Genomic DNA, 27,525 nt, shown 5'->3' with positions numbered 1-27,525 from the left:
TTAGGGTTTGACTGGTTACACTGCGCTTCAGTGCAGGTTGGAGAACAGTAAGTTGTCAAAATGGCATTCAGGGAGCCCTGCTTAGATGTCATCAGATCAAAAAAAAAAAAGATCCAAAAGTAGCTCATTTAAGCTTTTTATTTCATCAGCGATCCTGTGTATAGGTTCCAGCGGCCGTTACATACTGACTCATGTGGTGAAAAAGGAAATCATTATCTGGGCGTCTATCCATCTGAAGATCGTTAGCATGAACAAATCCGAGAATCACTGTTTTAGAGACGCACTATTCAAGCAAGTTGTGCAGGGCACAGAATGAAATGATGATAATCATTTCCACTGAATAACTCAAGTGAGAATCACAGCTTGTCTATTGTCGCTTTGCGGTGCGTGGTTTGTCAAATGCTTTTCAATTACAGCCTTTAACTTGAGGCACTATCACATCCCCATGAAGTGATTTTAATGGAGTTTGGTGCAATTGTTTGTTATGCGAGACAGGTCTTTTCAGCGGAAAGCAAAGAGAGGGGGGAAAAGAGAGAGAAAGAGAGAGAGGGAGGAAGCCTGAAACTCAAATGAACTTTGGGCGATAACACGACACGAGCGGCTGAGCAGGGGAGTAGCTGTGGGCTTAAATCTAGTCACTTCCTGTCATTGGTATTTAACTGAACATGTGTATTGTACGATATGAGGGGGGTGATTCCTCTACACGTACGCCTAAAACTCAAAACATGGGTGCAGGCATCTGATTTGGCAGATACAGCGTTCTGGGGCCTGATTGCTGCCTCCAACACCCCCAATCAGTGTGTCCTGTCCCACTTTTCTCTTCCAACCCTCCCTCTTTTTCCCCCCTCTCTGATACGTACAGTATAACAGCCTCCTCTCCATTCTGTCTCTAAAGCTCCTGGATCCTCGGAGCACAGGTGCAGGACTGCGGGGCTACAGCCCACAGGCCCTGGATGCTGAAACAGGAGAGGCGAGCCGGCACACATGCAGAATTACAACGCCTCCATTTCTCACACTGACATAATCCCCATGTTTTATTTGTCCCCTTGTAATTCTTTTTATATCTTGGGCTTATGTTCTTTGGCATCCGTTCAATCCCAGCCTCGGGACACAGGGCTCTACCAGGCCCATATGTGTGCCTTGCTCCAGTTAACGCATATTAGTTCCTTTGTAACTGTGACTAAACTGGCACATCTCAGCTGGGAGATGCACCGGCTTTGACTGACAGCCCATGTCTGGATCCTGTACTTTGAGTCTCACGCAGACTTGTCAAACACGGGCCCTGTCAAAGCATCCCTCACTCTGCTGTCAGGCGCAGGAACCACGGAGAGCTGCAGAGGGTTCACAGCTCTGACCACATGTCTCTGAATTACCCTTCACTCTATACGTGTGTGTGTGCGAGGTAGAGAATGAATATTATCTCACACTCTGCTGTTCCTCAGTGTTACTTTTACCAAAGCTGAGTCTCGGGAGCATGTTGCTGGCGTGTTCCTTCTTTTCCTCTGTCGAGAAAATCCTAAGGGAAAAACTAAGTGAAACATTTTTCATGCTTGCGTTTTGGCAAGATTGCCTGCGCGAGAGGGAAAAAAAGGGAGACTTGTATACCCTGATCAGATCAGTCACTAAAATTACACCGAGAAAGCTTTTCCAATAACAGCTTGATATTAGGACTTCAGCGCTGTGTTGATGTATGTTGTCGGCAGAGAAAATCTGTTAAGTCTGTGCCATGTGATGCCAACAGTCTTAAATATTGTTTTCACAACTGTGCAAGCTAATTACCTTTAATTTTTCATCTGTGCTCCAAGGGTTGTAAGAGACTGTGATTAGTGATTCATTACTTCTCATTACCTGGCCTGTCAAACTGTTTCCTTTACTTATTCAGGCTGATTAGCTGTACATGGCCCGCCTCTCTCAATGAAGCTGAGAAAGAGACCTCAAACATGGTCTGCAGATAAGCAACTGTAAATAGTAATAATGATAAGAGGGATTATGACGAGGAGCACGAAGGCGAGGGGAAACAAGAAGAAAACAGAAGATTATGGTGATAAAGAAAAAGAAAAACAGTGGCCGTTTTGAGCAACTTTGCATGTTTCAAAACTTAACTTTCACATCAACATGTCACATAACATCAATTAAAAACGACACGATGACAGCTAAACACGTATGACAGCTAGACGTATGAAATGGCATGTCCACCTTTTCTCCAGAGGAGAGGTTATTTATAGGTGTCAGAGAATGAGGATTGATTTACTGCAGGTAAACAGGATGTCATTCTCAGCAAAAAAGGTCAAGGTGAGCCAAAGCTTAGCTGGATAAAATACAGGAAATTTGGCTTCTGTGTATTTCGCTTGTCTGTCAAGCCAATCAGGCTGTGAAGGCATGACAGAATCTGATCTGCCTTTTTAGATAAAGCGATGACACGATGAGTCCTTGACTTCAAACGTAAAACAACACTGGGAGCGATGAAAAAAAAAACAAAAAAACAGGGCTGTACGATAGAAAGACGAGCGCTTACAAAGCAGCAGAAAGCCTGAGCATGACATTGACTATGGTTGTGAGACGTTAACTAAAACATTCATCACCGTTAGGAGTAATTAACAAACTTCCGAAGCATTAATTAAAGGGCCCTGCTTTAAGGGAAACTGCACTTAATTAGGAGGTTTGACAGGATGAGGCCTTAGGGGATGATCCATATCCAGAGGGCTGTTGGAGGGGTACAAGTGACAGAATTTTTACAACGCTGTGAATTTTTTGGAGCAATTCCTCCACCCGCCGCAAAACTCTGTGCCCTTGGTCAACTCGCAGGATGGTCTGGTCCAGCCTGATCTAGCTTGGCATAGCTCTGGAAAACTATTGACAGGTATGACAGGTCTCCGATTAGCCAGTCAGCTGGAGGCCCAGACCTTGTCACCTGTCAGGCAGAGAGATGAAGGGTGAGTGAGCAGAGGAGGAGGAAGAAGGAGGAGAGAGAAATTTAAGGGGAAAAAAAGAGAGAAAAAGGATAGGTACAGTGGCATAGAGTGCTGTTGGTGTACACAGAAATACAAGATGCCAAACCACATGTATATCAGGCCTGAGTCACCTGCAGAAGTGTTTGTGAAGCACTCCATTACAAAAACCAGAGGGTTTGAGGATGACAAATGTGTACCCAAAGAATCTGTGATTGGATCGGGGATTAAGGGGCTGGCGTGTCTCTGAAGGGAAACAGGCAGGAGACGGACAGACAGAGAGTGGAAGAAAGAGAGAGAGAGATGGAAGGGATGGAAGGGGGACAGTAAACGAATGTCAGACTGCCCAGGCACAGAGACAGAGTGGCAGAGTGGGTGGGCTTTGACAGACACATCTCACACAGGCTGACAGCTCCGTCAATAGCCCCAGGATGGCCACCCTGATTGACAGCTAGCAGGTGGCGCATGAATGGAGTTGTCAGGCCGACTGTCAGTCAAAGTCACATCGCTGTGGCTACAAGGCCCCGGCTGAACAGGCACACAGCTGCCCAAGGTGATCTCTGGATGTACAGGCAGACTTTTGGCACGGGAGGCTGAGGCGGCTCAGATCATGCTAAAATTACCATACATGGCAGTAGCAGCATACAATAGCCATGTTGATTGGGCCTATTTCATACTAGTGGGCAGATCTGTTAAATGCACACATGGGTGGTTCCACTCAATTTACAAAAAGAGTAGAAAAAAGAAGGATTTGAATGTACTATCAATGCATCTCTGCAGTTTTTCCATTTCCTTGGTTCCCCTTAATTGAGCATTGTTCCAGCACTAGGGCATGAAGCATAGGAGTTAATGGGCAATAATTATATGTGAGAGAGGCTTTCTCCCTGGAGTGGAATCCAGAACAAATGGAAGCTCCGATGTGCAACATTCTACTTCATTACATCTGCCGCGATTAAAGCCTGAACATCTGGCACCATATCCTGACAGATAGACAAGACTTCTGGACTGGAAGGGAAATCGAGCGATATTTACAAAAAATGTAACACAGGGTATTTACTGGATGAAAGAACAAGTGCTTTGGGCAGGCACGGTACATTCTCCCTATCAGACAAGTGTTGAACTGATAGATGCATGTAAACACAACTGAATCGTTTGGACACTTTTGACAAAATGAACGGCACTAAATGCCCCTCGTTACACTTTCACATCACAATGGACTTTATTATTATTATAGGCAGCTTCTTTGCTACAGATAAATACGTACTGTGGCTCTTCAAGTAAACACTGGAATGTACATCAAGGTTGGTTGTTAACTTCTTTTTTCTTTTTTAACAATTTCAATCATCCTAATCCCTTCGAGGTGAAGCTAAAACAATAACCATAACTGTCTGTATCTGCTGTTGCCATGACAACATCAAGTCCCACAGAGTGATGTCATGCCGATCTGGTCTCTTCCTGGTGCGCGATTATCTCCTGTGAGGCTCTGAGGCAATCTGGAGGGCCTCTGGGGCGCGTGCGAGCGTCGGAGGCGGCGGTCGGGGTAGAGGCTGTTGTCAAAGGGCTTGCGGTGGACACAGAGGACATGGGTCTTCAGGTTGCCCTTCTGGGAGGCGCTGTAGGGGCAGTACCTGCACTGGAATGGTTTCCGAGCTGGGAGAGACAAAAAGGGCAGACAGAAAAAACAGACTTAATACTGATACAGTTACAGTACTCACACCACTGTGGGCCAGTCAAATTAAAACAGACAGCTCTGGCTCTAAACAAAACTTTAACAAATGGTTCAGTGCAGATTTCTGTTCATACAAAACCCTTGTGAAAATGAGCAGGGTGAGACTATGATCTATGATAAATGAATGTTTATAATTCTGGATATTAAATACAATATCATTGTTTTCCAGTATTCGAAACCAGATGTCACCAAGCAGGTGAGAAGTTAAACTTTAATTAAGCTCTGAAATACCATAGAGGGAAATAAAACCACATACAAACACTGGAGTTTCAATGGGGTTCAGACAAGTTTCCAATTCATTATAGTGTGCTTAAATGAAATTACCAACTGTATATCAATTACTCATCCTGTGTTACCTTGAATTCGTGAAGAAAATTTTGTTTGTGTTGCATGTCTTAATGGTGAACGAAGAATCCAAAAACGGCAAAAATTGGAAGTAGAACTGAAGTAAAAGGGGACGATGTGCCGATTTGCTCAGTACTTTCAAAACGTGCATTTTGCTAAAACCTTACTATTTGAAATACTTTTGCGTAAACAAGTAGCACGCCTGGGCAAGTGCTTGCCCAGGCGTGCTACTTGTACAATGTGGTGTTTAATGGCTGGATAAATGAGACTTGAATTATACTACACAAGGTGCCTTAGAGTTTGTAAATGGATGTTTTCATATAGTTTTGCTATTGTTAAACGCGACCCCCCTTTAATTCACTTCATCAAGATGTTTACGGTTTTTGGATTACTCGTTTGCTTTGGAGGCGTAGGAGAAGAAAGAAATATTTTCTTTACATATTCAAGGAAACACAGGGTGAGTAATTTATACTCAGTTTGTAGGCGAAGTATTCATTTAAGTCATTGTGGTTTTGTAGGAAAATGTCAAAATAAAGAAACAGTTTAAAAGTGTGACACTGACGTAGCCTAATAACAATTTGCTGTTTCTAACACTCTTTATCATAACACTGTGACACTTCATGGACTGACAGGTTTTTATGAAAAGGCCAGCCAGTTCTAATTCATTGTAACATATTTCCTGCTCACAACACAAACACAAGCCCTCAGACACACACACACACACACACACACACACACACACACAAATAAACATACACACACAAGTGTTGAGTTGAGGAATGACAGACGTCTGCAGCTGGGAGGCAAGGCATGCCAAAACTTCCTGTCTGTCCCCCTCTTTAGCGCCCGCTACATAACTCCACTACAAACATTGTGAACCAACATGACATTAGCACAGAGTGTACCTTTATGATGCAAACAACAAAGCATACCGTTAATAGCTTCCAGAAGTTTATCTGACCTCAATAAAAATCAGTATGACACCAAAGCCCAAAGGTGCAGCTAAGATCAAAACAAAAAGCGTGCTGGATGAGTCATTTACCTGTCTACCTAGACAGCCATGTGTCCTTGTTCACTGCTGTGCTATTTTTGAGATGTTACCTCATATAATGACTTTCTCTTTTCCCCTCTGTCTAACACTCTAATGTGTTTTTCTGTGATTCATGGTTACAGTAAACCATTATGTGCTGATGTCATTTGACATCACTTCCCAAAAACTGAGGGCTGTCTCAGCCTTTTCACCCCGCCCTCGCCTCTTCCTCTCTATCATGCTCCTCATCACAGCCGAGACAGCTGTACGCAGCTGAACACTCGCTTTCACATCTACATAAAAAAGGTGTTTTTGGGGGGGAAAAGTGGGAAAACTCACAGACGGTGTGAGCAATAAAAGGTAATGCTCCATCTGTTGGTGTATAATAACCTGATGGCCGTAAAGGACACACACACAGGCATTCACACACCAGTCAGAGAGAGGATAAGGCCTGACACATCTGAATATCATCAGGATGGCACAGAGGGGTGTGTGTGTGTGTGCACGCACTCATGTGTGTGTGTGTGTGTGTGTGAGAGAGAGAGTTAGAGAGAGTAGACTTATTGAGGGAGGGAGGGGGAGCTGTCTGGGAGGAACAATAGTAAAAGAAGAGCAGTTTGTGGTGTTAAACTCCACCTGTCTCACTTCAACTCCTCCAAGCCTCAATCAATTGAAGTCAAAAACAGGAAATGGGGTTGGACGGCAAAAAAAATCTCACTTATTAAAGGTCCAGTGTGTAGGATTTAGGGGGAATATATTGGCAGAAACAAAATATAATATGATTAGTATGTTGTTTTTAGTGTAAAATCACCTGAAAATAAGAATCATTTTGTTTTCATTACCTTAAAATGAGTCGTTTATATCTACATAGGGAGCAGGTCCTCGTCAACGCAGATTGCCGTGTTGCCTGGCTATGTTTCTAAAGTAACCCAGCATGGACAAACCAAACGCTGGCTCTCAATACAACCTTTTCTGTTTCTGTGTTTTTGTTTTGGCTACCACAGTTAGAAGCCCCTCTGCAATGAAAGCATTGGAAAACACTGTTTTTTTTTAATGTGATACTGTTTTATTCAGTTGCTGGACTAGGAACTCATCTCCAATGTGCCAAACAGCATTGGAAAAACACTGATTTGTACCATGAAATTGTTTTATTCTGTGTTTTCACCAGTTTTAATTACCTGGTCTGTTTGTTTTGGAGACAAAGAGACCTCTGCGGATAATTCGGCTACCAGTAAAAACCTCCTGAACAATGAACACTGCAGCAATTCTACCCAGGAGAAGATGCAGCTGGTTGCAATCTGCCGTCTTCGTCGCTAGATGCCACTAAATCTCCCTAAACCTTACACACTGTTCCTTTCAGTTGCTGAAATGAGCACATAGGGAACTAAAAAAAATCCTCCTTTCCAAAATCTTACACATCCATTGTAACCTGAGAGACTGACCAGATTTCCCTCAATCTTGTTAAAGTCTTGTAAATGCACTCAGACGATGTGAACAATCCTGTAGCCCATTACACTTTCATAAAGTCAGTTAATAATAAGCCAAAAGGTCTTGCGTCTACATCAGTTGCTTGTTGCCCTGCTTCAGCCCCCCACCCCCCCTTGCCTCTATTGCCTTTCTTTCTCTCCCTCCTCAACGTCTCCCTGGGTCTGCTGTTCTTTCTCCCCTCCCACCAGAGGAGAGGGGAGGTCCAAGAGAGGGCAACCTCCAAATAAGTTCCATTAATCACAGGCCACAGTCTAATGTAACTAATATTTTACAATTAGAGGAGACAGCAGTGGGCTCGGAGCCATCCATCTCTTCACCACATGATCCTCCATTCATAGGCTGCTCGAGCCACAGCTTCAGACCAGCCACACACACTCATACTAATACAAAGACACAGACACACACACACACACACACACACACACACACACACACACACAGGGATGCACAAATAGACTGGACAGGAAATGAGAGGGGTGGGATTGTGTGGTGTTGAGAGAAAGAGTGAAGGAAGAAAAACAGAATGAGTGATTACTGACTTTGACTCTGTATAATGCTGACATTGGACTCCATTAAAGGACAGTTCTGCTTTATTACAACTTGGGCCTTATGTGATTTTGGCCATCATTTACATCTGTTATGATATCATACTCACCAAAGTAATTGCTGAGATCTGGGAACGCGGCAACATCACTATAACGAAGTGAGACAAGAAACACGGGCAGTCAGACAGGTTGTAAACAAGCTAACAGTACAGCCAGATTATCTGAGGAAAATCACACAACTACAGCATGTATGCTATAGGTTAGATATGAACCAGGAAGAGACATTAATGGATTTTTATTTACCTTATACTTTGTCGTTCAAAAAAGTAAAGCTAACCTGGGAGTTTTTATGGTGCTTAATGATCGTTTGACCACTTGTGTTTCTTGTCTCATCAGTCTTTTTTGTAGCAAAGTTGCTCAGCCTAGTCACCAGATTAAAATGTTTTTCATTGTGCTTTCCTGCAAACCACAGATAGGCTATGTAACGTTTGTGCATTTCATTATATCATATCCACATTTCTAAAGTGACATAGTTCAGATTACATGTGTATGAGCTGAGTTTCTCATCAGGTGGAGGGTGGACGGTGTGAGACAAAGCCGAGACAGCTGCAAGCAGCAGACAGCAACACACCACAATTTGAGACAAACAACAAAAGCAGGTATTCTGGGACATTTCCTGCCATGTTTAGCGTGACGAAAACAGGTATATTATGCCAAAACATTATGTTTTCCTAATCCTAACCAAGTGGTTTTATGCTTAAACCTAACCACATGTTAACCACAGTGTTGTAACAACATAAAATTGCAAACTGAAACATAAAGAAAAAGTTTCAACTTATCTGCTACAAAATAAACATGCAAATTTAACATATGAAATGCAAAATGTAACATAGGCCCTATCTGTCTTGCAGATGTACAATGCCTATTTTGGCTACTGGATGGAGTCACTTTACTACACTACAAGAAAGAGTCCAATATGTCATTTTTATGCTTAGTTTTATGTACAAATTTAACAAGCGTTTATGAGCTTTAGAGGTGCTGATGGGATGATTTTTCTAACTTCAGGCAGAGCCAGATTAGCTGTTTCTCCCTGTTTCCGGTCTTTATGCTAGCTAAGCTAACCTCCTGGCTGTAGCTTTATATTTATGAACAAACATGAGAGTGGCGTCTGCTCATCAAACTCTCAGCAAGAAAGAGAAAAAGCTTAATTTCAAACATGTGAGACTATTCCTTTAAGTACAAGTTTGTGACCTGTGGTGGAAGAAGTATTCAGATCTTTTACTTGAGAAAAAGTAGCAATACTATAGTGTAAAATTTAAGTTACAAGTAAATATACTGCAGTCAAAATCCTACTATAAAAGTACAAAATACATAAGTATTAGCATCAAAATATTCTTAAAATACCAAAAGTGAAGTAGTCATTATGCAGAATGGCACAATGCAGAATCATGTATATTAAATATATGAAGGTGGGGCTAATTTTAATTACTGTATATATTGCTGAGAGGTGTAACCTATAATAATACATCAGTTTCAGAGTAAAACATACAATATTAGGCTTGGAACTGTAGTTAAGTAGAAAATAGCAAGGTAAGAAAAGTACCTCAGAATTGTACTCAAATATAGTACTTGAGTAAATGCAGGCCTGCTTAGTTACATTACAACACTGTTTGTGAGTGACCTCAGTATACTATGATAGCCTTCTGACAGAAGTGTGTCAGTAGCATAGTGTGTAGTCTGTACATTTCTGGTCAGAAATGTTTCCATCTTTTTGTTTTCCTTAAACAGATATTTACAGATTGAAATAATAATTTTGCCGATTTTAGACTTTTATTTATGCAAAGTTCTTGTATGTATTGTGTGTAACCAACATTTACCTTTTGTTTGACCAAAAAAATCTCAAAATAAGGTATGAAAAGATTTATTTAGACTAATATAAAACCATTTTAAATCACACCCTGCCCTACATACATACATAATTATGTGAGTTTGTACACAAGCATATGTTTGCGCCTACATGTATGTGTTCCAGTTTGTGTGTGTGTGTGTGTGTGTGTGTGTGTGTGTGTGGTGGGAGTGTGTTGTGTGTCACAGGCTGAGATAATGACCATGATGACAGTGGCGGGGCCGACGGGGGCCAGAGGAGCTGAATGGTGACGGATGACACAGGGCTGAGCTCTGATGGCACACAGACAGTGAGTGATGACTGCACATCCTTCCCAGTGCTCCACCCTTCATTATCTCTATGGGGAGAAGCACGGCACAAAGGCAGGCCGCGCTGCCCTCTCGCTGCCCTCAAACGACATCTGCTCATGGAGACAGCCGCACTACCGCTCCTCTTTCACCTCGCTGTCGCTCCATCTATCTCCATCTATGGTGATCTTTCTCGCTCCTTTTTCTCTCCCCTTTTTCTCCCGCTCTCTGTCACCCTCTCCGCGGAGGGTACACAGAGGTCATACAATGAGATAATGACTCACCCCTTTCAACCTTTCAAATCAGGGCCTTTTCTTTCTCCCTGCCCTCTGTTGTTCTTTCATTCTTAATCCTTTCTTTATCGATCTTCTCATGTTCACATGTTCTCATGCGTCTGGGAGGCCTGATCTGATGTCGCAGAAGACACAGCTGGTTTGGTTAACTGGTTTGAAGTTAGGTAATACTCTAAACCTCAAGGCATCCTCAGCGCCACATGACTGTGTTCTCAAAAATAGTTGTCCTAATTGTGCCTGTGAAAAATGAAAGCATGCCATAATACCTGGTACGGAAATGTTTAGAGGCTTTGCAGCAACTGTTAAAGTGGTAAATGTTGCCATCTAGTGGTTCAATCAGAGCAGCACAGAGATGAGAGTTTCTGTTTAAAACACAAGGGAGGGCTCAGTGAGACTAATGAGCATGCAGACAGGTTCAACCAGAGGTCACCATCTGGCCAATTACCACTGCTGGCACATTGGAGCCGACCTGAACTGTCATCACAAACACATCACTCCATGTCCAAACTGCCCAGCAATATGTCACCATGCCACTCGACGTGCCATACAGTATGGAGAGGATGGGGGCAACAGGAGACAGCCCCATGACAAAGCCACCTGGTCAGCAATGCAGACAGGACAGGCTGGCAGGCCACCTGCTTAGCTCAGTTTTAGAGGACACTCGATGGACTCTCAATGTCAGGTACTCGTCTCAATGTCTAGTTTGACTGACAGGTGTTTATTGTGTCTCTGACATCCACCTCCTCTGGGAGAGAGGGAAAAAAATATGGAGGATCAATCTGCAGCGAACAAAAGGCAAGGGTTGCTTGAAATAACTCCAAGCAGAAACAAATACATTGATCAGGTTGCTGAGAAAGCAGCAGTCCCAGTGTAATATGCTGCATTTGAGGTTTAAAAAAAGGTTTAATGATGCCAATTTTTTAAAGGAATTTAAAACATTAGGTTTGCCCAAAGAGACTCGAAATGGCCAGCTTTTCTAAATGTATATCCTCGTGTAATCCAAACGGCATAATGCTCAATAAAAACAAGAAAGAAACATGAACAGCGTGGTGGCCGTGACAGGAGTTGAAGGAGAGGGGCGCTTTTTCGGCATATTATAATAACCATCTGTACAATCAAATAGAAAACTACATCTTGCTGTTAGAATCATAAAGAAAGGGAACAGATGTTAATCCCTAATGGAGTTGACAGGCACTTTCCTGTCTTTCACATGAACATATTGAGTTTCTGAATAAGAGGGGGATCAGAGGGAAGGTGTATCATGTTGCACTCATAATACATGCATATCAAAGACCCCAGCTGTTGGATTCCCTCTCTTGAGAGACAGCATTATTAAATCTGCACTCAGCAAGCATATCACACCAGCACAAGAGCTTAAGCCTCTCCATCAGTGGGCTTCCATTGGCTTGGGTGATTTGTAACCTATCACACAAGGAGATTATATCATCCTTTAAAGTGTAGGGGTAATCAGTGCCACACACCTGTGTCTTCTTTAGCCCTTATTTGAGATCAGAGATAAGATCTGGAAAGACGGGAAAAAAAACCTGAAGTGCTATAAGTATAAAGGAAGTGTGTTGTTTGTAATTGGCATGATTTATTCACACAGTCACACTCACTCCTCACACTTCCTCTGTCAGGTGATGAGGGAGGAGATACTGCCAAAAAACTTTTTTGGGGTTTCTATAGCAGCATCCTTGCAACTGACAATGTCACGCACACAAGTCAGCCACTTATATTTAGAATTAAGTTAACCAACTGTAACGTTGGTATATGGCCATCTGCAGTGGTCTATCACATTCAGACGGGGTGGTACAGAGCATCTGAAAGGAGATAACAAGATGCAAAATAAAAGAAGAGAGAAAGGACCGGGCTTTGTCCACTAGGTGGCAATAGATACTTTCAAATCTGGAGGCAGCCCTGGCTACATCTTGATAACAGTGACAGCTGCATTTAACATACATGATATATCAGCTGATGCTCACCAGATGCAGCATCTTTTTCCATGTTCCCCCCATCGCTCAGACTGGCTTTGTGTGCGCTGGCAGGTGTGCCGCTCAGGTTCCCCTGGGATCTGAGGAAAGAGAGCAGGCCGCCCTGGTGCTGGAGTTGATCTGCCTGTCCTGGAGTCAAGTTCTCCAGAGACGAGATGGGAGATTCAGCTACGGCTCTGCCCCAAGGTCCCGGCTTGCTCTTCTCGCCAGGGCTCTGGAAATCCGCCTGTCCCAGCTCCTCTGGCTCGAGGATGTTATTTTTCGGCATCTTCCACTTGGCAGCATCATCGTTGTCGTCCTCCCTCCCCTTTTCAGTTTTCTCAAATTCACCTTCACCATCGTGACCCGTGGAGCCGGCGTTCTGTGCGTTCATCTCTTCTTTTGTTCCCTGCACCAAAAGGTCACACTGATATGCAGGTTTCACACCGAGTTCAGCCGCAGCATTAGAGTAACTTTGTAGCCGGCGGGTAATGGAGGAGGAGAGTCCATTACTAAAAACACCAGACATCTGTACCAGTACAGCAGGAGATAAGCCTGAGTGAGACATGACAGACTCAGGCCTGACTGACAAATCTAAAGGCTCATACTGGGACTTCCTGGTCTGAGCAGATATAGAGCCGTCTACACCTGCATCTTTGTCAGTGAGGTCGGGCTGCTTGTTGATGAGCAGGGCATTCTCACTGTGGCTCTCCAGACCAAGGTAATGGGCTGGGCTCCAGTCTTCCCTGGATCTCGGTCTGATCTTGGGGTTGGGGCTGGAGCTGCTGCTGCTGGTGGGCTGCAGTGGGGACGAAAGATCCCTGCTGTTTTGCCAGTGGGGGAAGTGGTAGCGATCCAGATGGAAGCCCAGGGAGGCTGTCTGTGCAGCGGTGTAGTCACTGGAGAGTGGACACCTGTAGACTTTCTCACCTAGCACAGACAATAAGAGCAAAGACATAATACAATCCGAATCAAATTAGGACACCATGTGTATATGAGGCACACTGAGCATTCTGTTGTGAGGAAAGTATGTACCAACAACTGTTGTCTAAACATGAAAAATGTTGCAATCCCACACCAGGCTGAGTTGAATGATTTAAGCGCTGCCCTGCAGTAAATCAAGCTTGTAATCAGCTTTCAGCTCCAGTGATCCATCATTTTACAGTATGGACGCCACCACCATGTGCAATAAATACACCCAAAGATGTTAACACCAAACAAGATTCTTCCAGAAATAATAAACAGTCAAATTCAAAGCAACTAGAACAAGGCAGATGTCGCAGACAAGAACCTCATTCCATCAAAACCAGTAAGTGGGTTCCCCAGTCAGAAATAACGAAGTCCAACATGTGAGCAGTTCTGATTAACCGCACCATGTACTGTAGCTGAGTTTATTTTTGCTTCATACTTGAAAAATGGCGTGTTGGAACCATAATTCAAAAAGTACAAAGTGTATTATTGTGGAGAATGACAAAGGGTAATTTTTCTCCTTTTAGCCAGTGAAAAATATCCATCTGGAAACGAGATTTGATCCTGCTCACCATAACTTTTAATTAAAGGTAATTTAAATGTCCTCTTCCCTCTGTTTACCTACAGTTTAATCATTATAGCTATCACAGAAACTCCCTCCAGGGTTAAACACACTCCCTGTGACCATTTTGAGTTAGTGATTGTCTGAGACCTCAGCCTTGCACTGTCTTTAAACAGCCCAGCTGTTTCGCTGCCATTCCAATTACAGTAAAAGTCATCCGACGCCATTAAGCCACAAATATTGGCAGTTTATTGCCCAACACTCTCCTGGCATTTGAAGGTCAGGTCATACATTATACTGTGTCTTTTAGGGATGCGTCTGGGATAGGGAGATAAACCCACCACCATTAATTTAATTCTATGCATATTGATGCCTTATTGTTCTTCTTTAATGGACTAATATCTGAGTTACAACAGTGATTCATCCCCGCCAGAGAAATATCAATTTCATACACCTCAAGATCTGACCCTGAAATAATTCTCTGAGGTAAATCTAAATCTAATGATCTGTAGTTGTTACTTTACTTTGTTTCCAACTTTAATAGAAAAACCACCTCTGTGAGGTGAATGGTGGTAAAAAGAGCGCTGTTTTTGGACTATTTCGACTGTACAAAACCATAAAATAACAACCGCATATTATCTAAATAGGGCTGAACCTAATGAAATTGGAAAATCACTGCTGAAATGGCAAATCTGTGCCCCTGAACTGCAGGCAGTCACCCCTGTTTGTACTGTATACGTGTGTGTGGGTATTGCAGAGTGTGTGTGTACAGTATGTCTGATTTAATGTCTGTGTACGTTGAATGTGCGTGGCGATGTGCGTGGGTGTGCAAGAGCGGGAAAGAGACTTCAACAGTGCCACACCCTTGTCTCCAGTAAGAGACAAAAAAATCCAAACAGCTTAATGGAACTCTTTCAGACACGCCATATATCTCAATTATTCTGTGGCTTAAATTACGATGACATTACCGGCCAGCTCCAAATGCAGAAAACACATATATCTGACCTCATCTTTCAGCGTGGACCCTTCCTAAACCCATTTGCCAGCTTACATGAGAGCTGTAAAACAATACAAAGAATGAAGACTCTGCCTTTTTTTTCCCCTCTTCCTTTGGACGGGTGCCATCTTTGTGATTGCCTGGTTCATGCTAACTTAATCAGTTTAAGATTTACTTACACTGCCGAGGCTCACATTATGTGAGGGGAGTAATTTTAGAGCTTAGATTTATCAACCAAAACTCCAATTACTGCATCATTACAAACCCCAGCCTCTCTCACCTAACACAGAGCATCTAATGAAGTGATGCGTATGAGTTATCCGCCCTTACTGGATGTGCAAGGCGGAGGAAAAAGGTAAATAAATAAATAAATGCCTCAAGTGAGCCGTGTCTATGGAAAAAGCATGCAGCTGGGCTTGGACGAGTGATTCATTTCATATGGAAATAGGCTTTAAGATTTACAACCATACATCACCGTCAATGCAATCACGGGCTCACATACTATATGCTTACACAGGCATTTGGCAGTTATATTGTAGATATCAAACTCTATATACAGTGAGGTTTTGGCTCTTCTTTCTACAGTATATATGCAATCAAGCACCTGAAATGCAAAGCAGAAATACATGGTGGCTGGTTTGGTTTAAGATGAAACAGAGTGAGAGAGAGTCACACACAAGACTGGTGAGAAAAACAGGGGCACCAGATGTTCTTTGATGTTTATAATAGCATATATTATTAATATTAATTAGACCACATAGTCAATGACGCATTTGGGACGTTTCCAAGTCAATTAAGCCAAATGGCATTCAGGAGACGGTGGAACAATATTTCAAGGCAGGTGTTCAGAACTCCCTGGGTAAATCTTTTTATCTGCATGCTAGGAAAACAAGCATTTTGAGCTTAATTTGAGCCTCATATCTGCAATAATAATTAAAAAGAGGATTAAAAGACAGAAGTGAGAGGGAGACAGAAAAGCCAACAGGTAATCAGTTTAGACAAACCAGTCAGAGTGACTGTGATCTCGGTGTAAGAGCTGAGTTTGTTAAGCCAGACACAGGGCCAAGTTAGATAAGGACCTGTTTGGTTTTAAAAAGATGCTTTTACTGTCAGCAATCACAAAGAATAGAGCGATGTAACTGGAACAGCCGAATGGAAAGTGATACTCTGCACAGCAGCTTGCTTTATCTGTGTTTCTGGGTAAACCACTGCTCATATTACCATTCACAGTTTTTACAGACGCTTATCATTTCAGGCTCCCTTCACGCTTACAGTAAAAGAAGTGTAAAAGCAGGGAATAAGGGACAAAACACATGTGGGGACAACATCATTACATGGTGTCTGCTCGCTGACCTTGAGGTTAAGAGTATTGAATGGGACTAATTAATAACTGTCAGAGCATTTTATGTTTGTTAGGCATGTTTTTATTCAGAGACAGGATCTAACTGGTCCAATGTAGGTCAGAGGCCTGAAGCATGCACCCTTCATTAGTTTATCATTTTAAGAGGAGTTGTTAGTCTTAATCTCAGATTATAATTAAAGTCAAAGTGCGTTTTCAAATCTGTCCTGATGAGACATTGAGAGAAGTAATTCCTAACACGCGCCTTCTATTGAAATCAAAGCGTGATTTCTAATTTAAGATGTATTTGTAGTTAAAAATCTAAATCCAGCACTGTATCTGGATGTATCGTGCAAAAAGGAGCCGTCTCTCACTCTGACAGCCATGACTGTACTATATTTGCTATCCATATTGAGAACATCAATAACTTCATGACCACCATAGGCTGACTATGAATAATGCAGCCAGTAATTCTGGACTAATCAATGTTCCTCAAGCTGAACATCTGGCAGTGGTAATTCTTCCTCAGCATCTCCGCTCTCCTGAATTAGAAAACACTCGCTCTCTCCCTCTCTTCTTCCTCCACGTCCGACCGTCGAGGCAGACAGACTTGATCAGTTACAACCCCCCACCTCCGAAAAAACTTATCCCTGTTATTAAACCCTCATCAAGTGGTGCGTGTTCTCCATATGTGTAGGATTTACCTATCTGTCCCGCAGCAGACCTGTGTGTTGAGCCAGGGCCAGCAGCGTGTGATTGTGTTAATTAATCTGTCATTGTGAGCGCAGGGAGCAGCTGCAGAGGTCTCTGGGATATATTGTCAGAGCTAAACAATGCGGTGCTAAGCCCCCAGAGTGAGTCTACCATTACACAAGACTAAGAACAGAGAGGAGAGGAGGAGAGGGGGAGAGAGAGAGCCTGCCGGATCCATCATTGACTAAAGCAATGACGCCTGACCTTTACAATGAATTAGTTTCCATGCTTAATATTGACTGAAATTAGAGTCTGATACTGAATGTGCCATCCCAGAACTGTGTGCACTCAAATCCTCAGCTAGCCAGCTATCATAAATGTTTCTGGAAGTGACACCATATGGTCTTGGAGATAGGGGAGAAGAGGGAAAGTAAAAACAACAGAGCTTGAATATGTTTCTTAAAGAGCAACCAGAGAGGGATTTGGCCATAAACGGGGAGCATTTACATGTAAATATGCAGATACCAGTATGTGTGTACAATATGGAAACAAAACGTCTAATGAGATTAGACCTGATCCATTTATCTCTGCTATACGGCCATCATTTAAGAGGATGCTGGATCAAATCCCATAACAACGCATCAGACTTGGACGTACATAACAGCAGCACTCCAGTGGAAAATAACCACAGTCGTAAGCTATGAAGGAACAGAACAAAAGTTTGGATTTATTTTTCTGCTCTTAACAACGCTGTTATAGCAGTAATTTAGGCTCATGATAACATGTTAGCAGGATGCCATGACAAGAAAGGCATTTACCCAGAGAGCCGAATCATCCAAATCACCAGGTGGAACAGAAGACTATCAATAAAAATACCAGGTGGTAGATCAAATCATAAAAATCACTGGGTGGTATATATCAAATCATTAAAAACACCAGATGGCATGCATTAACATCTTGTGCCCCCGTAGGCAAGGGGTGGGGATGTGACGGATATAAAATAGAGGGTACTAATTATCCCTACAATTCAACATGATGCCATTATCTTTTAAAGGAAGACAAAGTCCTTGTGGATGACAGTAATATCCGTGGTGGTGTTGCTGACCCTGCGCTTCATGTCCACCTACACTAAGTGGGAAGAAAGATGAGGCCACAGCTGTCATTAAGCTACTGCATTTTTTTTTTAAAGAAAACACTTAGAAGAAAATCAGAAGATGCAGAAATCTGATCCTCTGTTGTGATATTCTAAGCTGATTTAATAAGTGAGCTGTAATAAGGTCTGACAGTAGGTCTGGCATCTCACCTCATGTCAATTCTCAAAAAATAAATATAAAGTCTTGCAAAAGAACTGACAAATTACTAAAGTGGCACTTGAGCAGTGATGGGCAGAGTACTGACAATCTTTATACTCAAGTAAAAGTACAACAAGTAAAAGTTACCATTTCAGAAACCTATTTAGTAAGTAAGAGTTTAAAAAAAAAAGATAAAAATAGGGTGTGTGGGCCAGTACTAAATAATTTAAAAAAACAGCCGTTGTTGATAAAACTTTTTTTTATCACAGAGGAGAGCAAGTAGGCTAATCAAACAATTAAGGATAGAATTTGAAAAATTGAAAGTAGAGGCAGAATTATAAAATATAATTGAGATATGAACAAGCTCCCACTCTCTCTCTGCTTCATCATCTTGTTGTAACAGCATGTTTTCACTCTCAACTTGTCAAATGTCACCACTTTGTCAGTGATTTCAGAGTCAGACACCAATGTACAGACTTTTGCAGAGGTATGACACGCAGTGGGCTGCAACCCAAGTGGCCAAATAACACCTCTTTGTCAGTGATTTCAGCATCAGAAACCGACGCACAGAGGCACCTTTAGCAGCAGTATGATATGCACCAGGCGCGTAAGTTTTAGAGGCAGTGGGCAACAACCCGAGTCATGAAATAGCGCAACTTTGTCAGTGGAGGCTGGCATCTGACACGGACGCAAAGAGGCACCCATTGCGGCAGTATGATACACACCAGTCACCGCTGGTAACTACCGTAACATAAAGAGTGAGAAAGTCATTATAGGGTGGGCAAGAGGAAGGTACATGTGTCACATGAAGTTCGAACTTTTACCCGGGCGCCTGCTGTTCAGTTTCTGTGTGAATTTTAAGCTAAACCATGACGTTTTTTCCTAAACGTAACCATGTGCTTTTGTTACTTAAACTTAAGGAAATCAGGCCCAAAAAGTATTTTACCTAAATTGTAAGGTTAGTTTGAATAATACTTTATGCAAATAATGAGGACCGTATATATCCTTTGAAAACGGAAGTGCATTTTAAAATGATACAGTGCATGTTACACACCTCAATGACATGTCTGTATACGTCGAAAACAGATGCAGGAGGGTCCCTAACGCATCATTTTTGGATGTGTATGTCCAAAGCAGTGGTATTTGACAAGTTGGGATGAGAACGTGCTGGTTGTAAGCTAACTAAAAAACTTTCCCAGACTCTATCAGTTGCCTCTAGCAGCCTTTGGATTGTCTTCTATATTAAGGTCTCAGGCAAAATGTGTGACCATATGCGCATTCCTGAGGGCCTTGACTGTCATCTCCGCTTCAGCGCCAACAGCGTGCAACAGTAGCTAACATTAGATAAGAAATGGAGTCAGCAAACGTCTACAGACGACCAGCATCCACCACAGCACAGAGTCCACGCTCTTTCTGTAATATACATTTTGCAGCGGCGGCCTGGCGGAGCCGGACCTTTACTTAGTGCCAGCTCAAATTCAGCCAAAGTAAGGCCAAGTGCCTGAGAGCAAAGGGTCTGATCTTGGACTGCCCCGAGTCAGCATACTTTGATGCTGCAGCTAGCCATCATCCCACTGAAAACTTCACAGCTGCCATCCACTCTTGTCCCAGGGAAGTAGTATCCTAGTGGTGGGAAGTGAGGCGGGCTGTGCTAGCTAGCTAAATAATCATGGAACCAATGGTCCAAATGAAATATTGGAGCATTGCAGATAGTAGGCTACCTTTATTATAAATAGGTCAGTCACGGCCAGTCTTGTGTTTGTCATGCCCATGTGCTTACTCGTGGCTACTGAGAACGAGAAAGTTACCTACAGAACATTTAAAATAATGTTGACTATCTGAATAACTTTACATTTCGACCTATAATATGTGCATGTTACTTCAATGTGTAGCGGAGGTTAGGGGAGGAGCTTTTAAAAGCAGAGATCTCAGTGTTTTTCCAAAGCACAGTAAGCACTTCATCATGTAACTGTTTTTCTTTTTTAGATTTTAGAATAATAAGTGTGGCCAGATGTGATCGGGGATTGTTGCTGGAAGCTGCCTCTTGTTCTGGGTTTTGCTCTGTCATCATTGCATCTTGGTCATAAGACAGGTGGTGCTTCTTTTTATTCCAGGCAGCTGGCAACTTGGCATCTGCAGTTATGGTGCTCCTCACATGCCCCCCCCCCCCCCCCCCACACACACACACACTTAATCCCAGCATTTAAAGTAGACAAGACCTAACAAAGGTGTGAATGGTGAATAAAGCAAAGTAAAAAGTAGATTACTGGCTCAAAAATAAACGTGAGTAGAAGTACAGTTTTAAAAAGGGAACATGAAAAGCACTCGTTCCTTAAAAATCTACTTTTTTACTCATGTGTGTTACTTATATGTCATCCCCTGCACTCCAGTGATTCAGTATGTTGCATTCATAAAGTTAGGGGACTTGCAAGAGACACATTAAACCAAGAAAATGTTTCTGGTTCCAGGTGCGGACCTCACTCTCCCTGCATTTCCTGTTTGTCTCTCTGCTACTAATTAAAGACAAAATGCCCAAGTAAAAAAAAGTAAAAAGTAAAAAAAAAAGAATTGTCAAAAACAAAACAGATATTTTGACTTAATTCCCAGTGTGGACCAAGCGCCATAAACACTGAATCCTACTCTTCCTATGATACAACTGGGTATTCAGGGTTATTTTTGTCAAACTTTGGAAAGCCCCCTTCAAAGCAACAAAGACATGACCCTGCTATCCTCACAGGCTGCGCAGTACTTCTCATGTCAAATGAACTGAACTGAAATATGATGAAATATGTAAAATGCCTCATTTAATCACCTCTTTGGTAAAATATCCGGGGCTCATATATGTACGACGTTACAAAGGCTATGTATACAGACATGGATGGAGCCTTCTGTGCATAGTCTGCGTTCAGTTAGTTCATATTTGTGCATGTTTTCTGAAAGCTTACACACATGGACAAAGAGAATAGTATCACCAGAAATCTTGGCAGCAGTGTAGCATAGTTCAAGCAAGATATAGCCTAATCATAGAGCATGACGAAGACATTTTAAAAATGGCGGATTGGAACAAGTTAGTGATTAAAAAGTACAAAATGGAGTAAAAAAGATTGTCGGTCCATATTTTTCAATGTATCTCATCTCCGTCTACAACACTGCCTCTGTTTAAAGGTACATTATTGCAAGCTCCTCCATTGTCGTAACGTTTGTTGTTGTAAGAAATGTTTGCCTCTCTCCTTTAGTGCCATCTAGTGGCTGTATCTATGCCAACATAAAGGACGCATGGAAGTGGGCAGTGACAGTTACTTATTATTATTATTTGAAACTAACAAGTACAAATGAGCCTTAAAGCAGCATTAAGGAAAAACAAATCTAGACTGAATTACCTGTAGCTGGAGAAGAGGATTGTGGTCGATGGTCTAGGCCGCTACCAGAGTGGGAGCTCCCTGTCTCTGTGAGGATCTCTGTCAGCCCATGACGACTCACACTGCCTGGGCTACCAGGTCTGCTGATGGCCTTGGCATCTGGATCACCAAGAGACACTTTCCCATCGTCTGCAGGGAGACATCTCTCAGGCAGGTAGGAGGAGCACTGCTGCTGGTCTTTAGGACCAAACATTTGCTGTTCAACAGGCAGTCCTGATGTCATGATCTGCCAGCCTGGGTAGCTGCTGCTGCTGCTGCTGTTGAGCGTGTCTCTGTTAGACATAATCTTCTGTAGATATTCCATGCTAGTGGAGCTCAGTGGAGGGTGGAGATGATTTAAACCCAGTAAAGAGGAGCTCTCTGCATCTGTCAAAGGGCCGGGACCTGAGGAAATCATCCTACCTAACATCTCCCTAACCTTCATGTCAACGCCTGCTGTGGCGAGTATCTGGCTGTAATCTTGATGGTCGGCTCTCTCAGCCGTGAGGAACCTGTTGTGAATGCGGGTGATGTACTGAGAGTAGAGGTTGCTCTGGTGGTCTTGCGTGAGGTTATTCATGTTAACAGCGGTTTCATGCTCCGCAGGGTGGTTATGCTTAGCAGCCAGCTTGTTGAGGTGGACCTTCATGTGATTCTTGAGAAACCAGGGTTCTTTGAAACGGCGGCCACAGATTTGACAGCAATGCTCAAAAGAGTCCTTGTGTTTCCTCATGTGACCCTTCAGGAACCAGGCCTGGCTGAAAGTTTGGCCACACACCTCGCAAGGGAATTCGCCAGCAGACTTTTTCTTGTCACCGGCCCCCATTGCAGGCCTCTGCCCTGAACCCGAATCAGCAGTGATATGCGTTGTCTCAACGTGGCTGATAAGCTCCTCCTCCTGTGAGGCAGCAAACTCGCACAAGGTGCATTTGTAGGGTTTATGTAGAATCCTGATGTGGCGCTCAAGCTCCTGCTGCTTTCTGAACTTCCCCTTACAGAATGAGCAGCGGAAGCCGGTGGGTTGGGGCTGGATGGGATCCTCTGGGATGGTAGTCACCTTTGGGGATGTGGATGTGTGTGGCTGGCTCTCTGCCACACCAGAGTTGGTTAAGAATGGGGGTTGTGTCTGGAGCGGTTGTAACAGTTGGGGCGGTTGAAATTGGTTTATATTAGATGTTTGCTGTTGGATGACATGACCAGCTCGCGTCTGCCTGTCCCTAAGTATCGCCCTTTCCTCAAGCTCATGAAGCAGCCTATTCTCCTCCCTAATTCTCCCACGGCCTTTGCCCAGAATGCCTTGCTTGTGAGTACGGAGATGTATCTTCAGATTGCCCTTCTGCGCAGCCCTGTGGTCGCAGTAGGGGCACTTGAAGGGCTTCTCTCCAGTGTGTGTACGCATGTGAAGGGAAAGGATGCTGTTAAAGCGGAAGCGCTTCCCACACAACGGGCAGGGATACTTCCTGTTCTTGCGGCCGTCCTCCTGGGCTGAATTTACCTGGGAGACGATGCTTTGATTGGTGACTCTCAAGAACTGGGAAAGCTCTGCTCTCCCGTTCATACTGCTGAGAATCCTTGCATCCATGATTTGATTGGCCAGAAGCGCCATCTGGCTCCTAATTGGGTGGGTGGACGGGGTAATGAAGCTGTCCTTTCAGGAACTGGCTGATGTTACAGTATGGTGGTCAGGGGTGTCTGTGTGGGATGGTCGGAAGGTTAGCAGTGAACTGAACGCTGACTGTTTGCACTTATTCAGTTGAAACAGGATGTGGATTCATGCCGTTCAGCTGAAATGTCTGTTTGTTGTTGCTCAGACCTAAAAAGAAAAACAAAAAGAACGTTAAGTGCATTCTAATTTTCACCAAAACAAACTCAAACACATCAATTTCCAGCTCAGAAAGGCCAAGAACAGGTGTGTGTAATGTCAGCAGGGCTCTGTGCTGTCAATTATGGGTGTAAATCTGTAGTTTTGCAGCTGCTGTACAATGCCAGTAATGCACCACAAATAGGTCAGGAAATGGAGCAAAGTAGGTTCTGACTCTCGTCATCCTGTGTTAATGTATACCTGTGGTTTTAGATTATTGTTGGAGACCGTGAAAACGCTGATTAAGTCTAACCACAAAGGCTTCCTCAACAAATATCTCATCTTTACAAAAGGGCAAGGTGAAAATCTTTGTCTTGATCTCATTTTGTACTGACACACAATACTAAAGCAGCACAAACATCAAAGACCGTCTGCTTCTGCTTGCCCTTCCTTTGCATTTCACAAATCTGCTCCTTTAAAAAAAAGATTAAAGTAAAAAGAGTTAAGCTTTTTCAGCAGGTCTATTGCATATTTGAATAAAACCCTTACCAGGATAATTATGTCACAGGAGTACTAAGGGAAATAAACAACTTGATGATGCAAAAATGCAAACTAAAGTTAAAGGGAGAATATCCAAATAGAAAGCTAAAATATGCTTCACTTCTCCCCGGCCCAGCTTCCCCCCTTTTTTGATTCGACTGCAGCAGCAAAACAAAGCTTCAAATTCACATCGTGCTACAATGGTAGAGGTCACATAAGCGAGCCCTGCGCAGCTCTAGTGCAGCACCAAAGGGCACAGAACAAAGCCTGCACTGTCCACACTGAATTAACACAGGCTTACATCATCCTGGACTGCAACCTCAGTCAGTCATGAAAATGATGTACACAAAACCACACAGATAAAAAAGCTGGCAGGCTGGCAGCAGTACTTGGTGTGAGCAGCATGTCTGCTCTGAGCTGTAGATCAGAGATCAATCTAACCATATGGTACTGACCTAATCATATCTGACAGGAGAAAAAAAGTGAGCCAATTCTATTATAATATAGCACATCCACTTTATAACCTGGTATTCCTTAGCACTCGTGCCAAAACAGAAGGCGGAGCAGAGGATTACGGTCATCTGAGCTATTATCGCATTTGCCTCTATTAATGACATTACTGTACTGTAGCCTTGGATGTGTAACATTGTACAGTGTATCCAATTTGAAGTCTGCACCCAATCAATAATGATTGATCAAACTCGACTTGAAATGGCTATGCATCTGCAGCATCAAATAACTTCTGACTACTGTATAAATGTGTGTGCATTCCTTTTATTAGGCAATGCCTGTGTGCTCGTTCTTACCTGTCTGTCACGGTTAGCTAGCAGAAAGCATGAGTGGGGCGAGTAACAACAGAGCAAACTCAGCTAAACACAAGTTTATTCAAAACCAAGACACTAGATTTAATGTAAATAACAGCCTTGCAAGTAAAATGTCTGACAGCAAGGCTGAGCCACCTGCTGCTGCTGCTGCCTATGGTCCATGGCAACCTCAGTCAGTCATGAAAATGTTGTACACAAAACCACACAGATAAAGAGCTAGCGTGCCAGCAGCCTTGGCTGGTGTGAGCAGCTTGTCTGCTCTGCACTGAGATCAATGTAAGGATATGGACCTGACCTAATCATATCTGACAGGAAGAAAGTGAGCGAATGATATTAGCATACACTAGATCCACTTCATATTTGTTAAAGTGGTATTCCTCTGATTAACTAAGCATAAGAAGGAGGCATAAAACCTTCATCACTTGTGTGTGTGTGTGTGTGTGTGTGTGTGTGTGTGTGTGTGTGTAGGAATTGTTGGAGACGGGAGCGGTATGCAGGGCCATCAGGTGTTTCTCTGTCAGAGTGGATTAGGCTCTTTTTGGTGCAGATTGAGAGAGTGCTTGATTGTTATTAAGCATCGTGTCACACAGTAGCGCCTCTTAGGTGTGGCCGCGCGTAGATGAACAAGGAGCAGGTGTGATTTAGCACAGCCAATAAAAGAAAAAAAAGTGACACATACACAATTAAACCAGCCATGGGAGCTGTGCATTCTGGTTGATTTTCGGATGTGACGCTATCAAACATCGTTACAGTTATCTTTTTTTACTGCAGTCAGACTAAGGGTTCTGTATTTTAGTATCTAACCTACGGGAGGGGGGGAGAGTAACCATTTTACTTTGAAGCTGCAGCATGTTTTCAGCTCGGATGGATGGACAACATTGTAAATCCATGAAGAGGTGACACTGGAATGAAATTTATAGATCAGAAGTGCATATTTCATACTTCTTTTTAACAGCCGTTAAAAAGCATTAATAATTTATGAGCATGGTGAAAGCTGAAAGCTACAATGAATGCACCACATGAGCCTGTAACCAACAGTTACAGTAACCTATCTAATGTAACCTAACATATCAATAAAAGGCTAGCAGTGGAAGAACTAGTAGACAGCATCATAATCATAACTATCTGATGATCATAAGAAGGTGAACATATCATTTATTTCTTTAGCATTGTGCATACTATGATGATTTAATCAATTTTCTATGAAATGGGTTGACAAAATCCTGAAATATTCTGGTGTACAGAAAAAAATCATAATGGCCACAGGCATAGATTCCAGGGGGGGCGCAGGGGACACATCCCCCTCATTATTTAGAACATGGGCATTTATCTCCCCCATTAAAAACATGAAAGTAGAAGAGGACTTTGACAAAATTAAAGTCGTTTAAATGATAAATTGATGCAGAAAGGCACAAACTGGTGTATAAATATTACCAAAATGGATGAAATTAAATGTTTGACACTTAAAATTTTCTGGCAGAGGACCCCCAAATCATGTGTCCCCCTCAATATTGAAAGGAAAACTAAAGCCATGATAAAGGCTGTTAAATTCTGATGTGTTAAAGTTTGCTAGTTTAGCTAGTTTGCTAGTTAAGAATAAAATATGGGTAATTAAACTAGTATTTATTATGATTTCTAATCATAATTGTTTGCATGACATACTGATAAAAATGACATTAATTAATACAGTTACAGATGAACTTATATGTGAAGATATTCACATGCAAGACACATTTAATAAGGTTGTGGGGGGAAACTGATAAAGCATGGTATTGCGATATTTTGCAAGGCAAATTTGTATCGATACAGGGTCACCAAGTTTTTGTTATAATACTGCAAATACAATTTTAACTTTCAGTGCCCTACTAGAATAATAAAATCAAGTGCTTTTTCAGCACTAGATTTGCTGCAATAAACAGACTGAAACTTTATTCTATTAGATAAAAACAGATGTTAATTAAGTTGTCCTTTGGGGACATGATTTGTAGTCCAAGAAAAAGGCAAAAAATATTATATTATTGAAACACTCAGTGTAGAGCGAAACATTTAAAATGGCAGTGATACTGTAGCTTGACTTGAGGATTGTGATAATATTGTATCATGGGGCCTCTGGTGATTTCCACCCCTGATATTTAATATACACACAAAGCCATATCTCATATACACTAATTACACAGTGTGATGTCATACATGTATCTATTGATGTCCCAGAGTCTTTTTAATGTGTTTCTGCTAAACTCTAAATAACATAAAAAGAGATCATGACTTTCAAAATTCCTGGAATTCCCTGTCTGTGCCAGCTTGCATATAACAACAGTTTTATTCATCATTACAGAGCGGGCTTATGTGCAGACAGCAAAAGCCCCATGCCATGCATTATGCCCTCCGCGTCTCACTTCACCCACCACGCGCCCACCCGCCAAATCAGCCAGCCAACCATCCTGTGCACTGCCCTGTCGGGGGGGGGTGAAGAGCCAGTACAAGGAAGAGGGCAGTGGTAACACAGCTGCCCACCATGACCTGTACAAAAGATAGCACCCATATACTTTCTGACAGCCAGATTAATGAA

At 42.6% G+C, this 27,525-nt stretch overlaps 1 protein-coding gene across 1 annotated transcript; it reads right to left on the bottom strand.

Moving 5' to 3' along the window:
* Positions 1-3,920: 3,920 nt before the first annotated feature.
* On the bottom strand, positions 3,921-23,836 carry LOC125887297 (uncharacterized). The gene is made up of 4 exons (XM_049573995.1): positions 23,828-23,836; positions 21,774-23,439; positions 12,554-13,471; positions 3,921-4,598 (listed from the first exon to the last, which is right to left on the bottom strand). Exons 1-4 carry the CDS (start codon positions 23,834-23,836, stop codon positions 4,363-4,365), a joined length of 2,829 nt encoding a protein of 942 aa, XP_049429952.1. The 3' UTR covers positions 3,921-4,362.
* Between the last annotated feature and the right edge of the window lie 3,689 nt (positions 23,837-27,525).

This window comes from Epinephelus fuscoguttatus, linkage group LG4, assembly GCF_011397635.1.
Source record: "Epinephelus fuscoguttatus linkage group LG4, E.fuscoguttatus.final_Chr_v1".
Taxonomy (NCBI): domain Eukaryota; kingdom Metazoa; phylum Chordata; class Actinopteri; order Perciformes; family Serranidae; genus Epinephelus; species Epinephelus fuscoguttatus.
Note: the sequence above shows the minus strand (reverse complement) of the source record. Positions and strands in the feature narration are given on the sequence as shown.